General features: G+C 49.2%; 2 protein-coding genes across 2 annotated transcripts in view; both read right to left on the bottom strand.

The window, feature by feature from the left end:
• Positions 1 to 1,375, bottom strand: part of LOC119320858 (polyubiquitin-like) — a 2,186-nt gene extending 811 nt beyond the window's left edge. Inside the window, exons 1-2 of the mRNA XM_037594780.1 lie at positions 1,221 to 1,375; positions 4 to 345 (exon numbers count right to left, since the gene is read on the bottom strand). Coding sequence (XP_037450677.1) covers positions 4 to 345 — 342 coding nt within the window. The 5' untranslated portion in view covers positions 1,221 to 1,375. The remainder of the gene's footprint in view (positions 1 to 3; positions 346 to 1,220) is intronic.
• LOC119324152 (18.9 kDa heat shock protein-like) overlaps positions 1 to 2,539 on the bottom strand; it is a 7,416-nt gene extending 4,877 nt beyond the window's left edge. Inside the window, exon 1 of the mRNA XM_037597925.1 lies at positions 2,528 to 2,539. The gene's annotated coding sequence lies outside the window, so the exon portion shown is untranslated. The remainder of the gene's footprint in view (positions 1 to 2,527) is intronic.
• Positions 2,540 to 3,066: the final 527 nt, after the last annotated feature.

The raw sequence follows: 3,066 nt of genomic DNA, 5'->3' as shown, positions 1-3,066 counted from the left end.
GTCTGGGGGGATGCCCTCCTTATCCTGGATCTTGGCCTTCACATTGTCAATGGTGTCCGAGGACTCCACCTCAAGGGTGATGGTCTTGCCAGTGAGGGTCTTGACGAAGATCTGCATGCCTCCACGGAGGCGGAGCACCAGGTGGAGGGTGGACTCCTTCTGGATGTTGTAGTCAGCCAGGGTGCGGCCATCCTCAAGCTGCTTGCCGGCAAAGATGAGGCGCTGCTGGTCCGGAGGGATTCCCTCCTTGTCCTGGATCTTGGCCTTGACATTGTCGATCGTGTCAGACGACTCGACCTCAAGGGTGATGGTCTTGCCGGTGAGGGTCTTCACAAAGATCTGCATCTGTAAATACAAAGTAAAGTAAACCCTGAGTAAGGAGCAGTTAAAAGGAAACATGAGGACATAAACAATACAAGTACAGAGAGGTTACGGATCAACAAACATCTCAATATGAATTTGAACAAACAGGCTTGGCAACCATGATAATAGACTACACTAGCAAAAGCTAGCAAAACTCCCGATCTAGCACAATCTTTCCTAGCCTGGTGAGAAGGCCGGATAATCTAAACTCTAGCAGATATATGCTCAAGTTGGACGCAGCAATCTAGGAAGGTTTAGATGAATCAACAATAACAGTTTTGCTAAAGCACATCCAAGTTATCGTTGATCTTACATGGAGATTTATGTGGGTATTTTCTTTCCTTTTCTGATTTACTGGGTAAATTAGATGTGCAACAATAATAATATCACGAATTTCAAAGTAGAAACGACAGGCAACTACGAGGCTGAACTATGAATAAGCTGGTAAATAAAACCGGAATCCGCGACTGTAGAAGAACCCAGCATATACGTGGCAACAATCCTACGGGACCAACCAGCTACGCCTAGATGTGGCGAACCAACAACAGTAAGCAGATCTACTGGATAATCCATGCATAATCACGGTAGGGATTTAACAAACAGCCGAGCAAAATCAACTTAGGGCTAGGCCACAAGAACGCGACAAGCAAAATTGGAACAAACGTGCAGAATCAACAAAAGCTACACACATCTAGACGGACCGGATCAACAAGAAAACGACGGATCTCGGTGAATCGACGCATGATCGAATCGACAGGAATCGATCAAAGACATAATAGGTCTACAGCCCGTAGATCTAACCAATAGAACGTAAATCGAGCGGAATCGAAAGGCAGAGGGATCGGGAACTCGCGTACCTTGAAGAAATGAGAGGGCCTTGCCTTTCGATCGGTCGAGGATTTTCTCGGCGAGATCGCGGAGAGGGGATTGGATTGATTTGGTGGAGGAGGAGACGGGAGGGGGCGGGGATTTTGTAGTCGGGGAGCGGAAGGCCGGGTCAGACGGGAAGGGAGGAAGAGTCCCGCGAGCCTACGGCACCGGTGACGTGTGGCGTGGGAACAACCAACAGATAAGACTTTTTTTCCCTTTTGCTATATATTTTCTCGCTTTGTTTTTTACACAATATATAAGAGCGTCTACAACCGTGGACATCAAATCGGACTCTTCAAACATCTGCGGACCTGCGCGTCCGCGAACACTGACCCGTCATGCCTTAAAATTTCATCATTTCGTATACCTCATCTCTTGCACCTTATATTCATAGTATGAATGTAACTTAAGAGCTACTCTACGCGAACAAACAACACACAACGACTCGGGGTCAAACGAATAACCAAATACATATAAACGAACTGTACATCATCCAAAAGATCATTGGAGATCATCACCGAACAAATTCTTAACTTCAACAACTAAAAAAGGATAACAAACATAGGAGCAGGAGGGTCTTCACCACTTCGTCGCCGGGTCTTTCCCCTTCGGTCGCCGGCAAGCTGTAGGCGTCCGCGGTTGGTGGAGGATCTTGATCGTTGGAGGAGGATGTGGAGTTGTGGTCGTCGCCGTTGTTGGAGTCGGAATCGGAGAAGAGGACCAGCCCCTTCATCCGACGGACGGCCCTGTCCTGCTGCCGCTTCAACTGGCGAGCCGAGTCGTCTCCACCACTGACTCCTTCGCCTCGCGCTCTCACCGCTCTATGGCAAGCCGGAGTGCCTTCGCGTTCTTTCACCATAGATGGTGAGCGCCCGTATCCGTCGTCGTGAGCGACCGACGGTAGACCCAAGCGAGGAGCCGCTCGTCCTCGTCAGGCTCCGTCAGCATCCCGCGATGGCGAAGCACGGACTGCTCCGCCGCGTCTCTCTTCCTTGCCCGCTGCCTCTCGTGGCGGGCGGCGCGCGCCTCAGATTCTAGATGTGACGCCTCCGATTCAATCGTACACTAATCATGCACGCAAATGTGTACGATCAAGATCAGGGACTCACGGGAAGATATCACAACACAACTCTAAAAATAAAATAAGTCATACAAGCATCATATTACAAGGCAGAGGCCTCGAGGGCTCGAATACAAGTGCTCGAACATAAACGAGTCAGCGGAAGCAACAATATCTGAGTACAGACGTAAGTTAAACAAGTTGCTATAAGATGGCTAGCACAAACTGGGATACAGATCGAAAGAGGCGCATACCTCCTGCCTGGTATCCTCCTAAACTACTCCGGGTCATCGTCAGCGGCCTGCACGTAGTAGTAGGCACCTCCAGTGTAGTAGGAGTCATCGTCGACGGTGGCGCCTAGCTCCTGGGCTCCAACGTCTGGTTGCGGTATCCGAGAAGAAGAGGAAGGGGGGGGGGAGAGGGAGCAAAGCAACCGTGAGTACTCATCCAAAGTACTCGCAAACAAAAGATCTACACTACATATGCATGGGTATATGTGTAAAGAGTTGATACATCTCCGTCGTATATACTTTTCTAAACACTTTTGCCCTTGTTTTGGACTCTAACTTGCATGATTTGATTGGAACTAACCCGAACTGACGCTATTTTCAGCAGAACTGCCATGGTGTTATTTTTGTGGAGAAATAAAAGTTCTCGAAATGACCTGAAAATCCACGGAGCAACCTTTTGAAATTAATTCAAAAATACTGGCGAAAGAATCAGCACCAGGGGCCCACACCCTGTCCACGAGCGTGGGAGGCGCGCCCCCTGCC

The sequence above is a fragment of the Triticum dicoccoides genome, chromosome 6B (assembly GCF_002162155.2).
Source record: "Triticum dicoccoides isolate Atlit2015 ecotype Zavitan chromosome 6B, WEW_v2.0, whole genome shotgun sequence".
NCBI classification, from domain to species: domain Eukaryota; kingdom Viridiplantae; phylum Streptophyta; class Magnoliopsida; order Poales; family Poaceae; genus Triticum; species Triticum dicoccoides.
The sequence above is the reverse complement of the archived record's forward strand: the minus strand, read 5'-3'. Positions and strand labels throughout refer to the sequence as shown.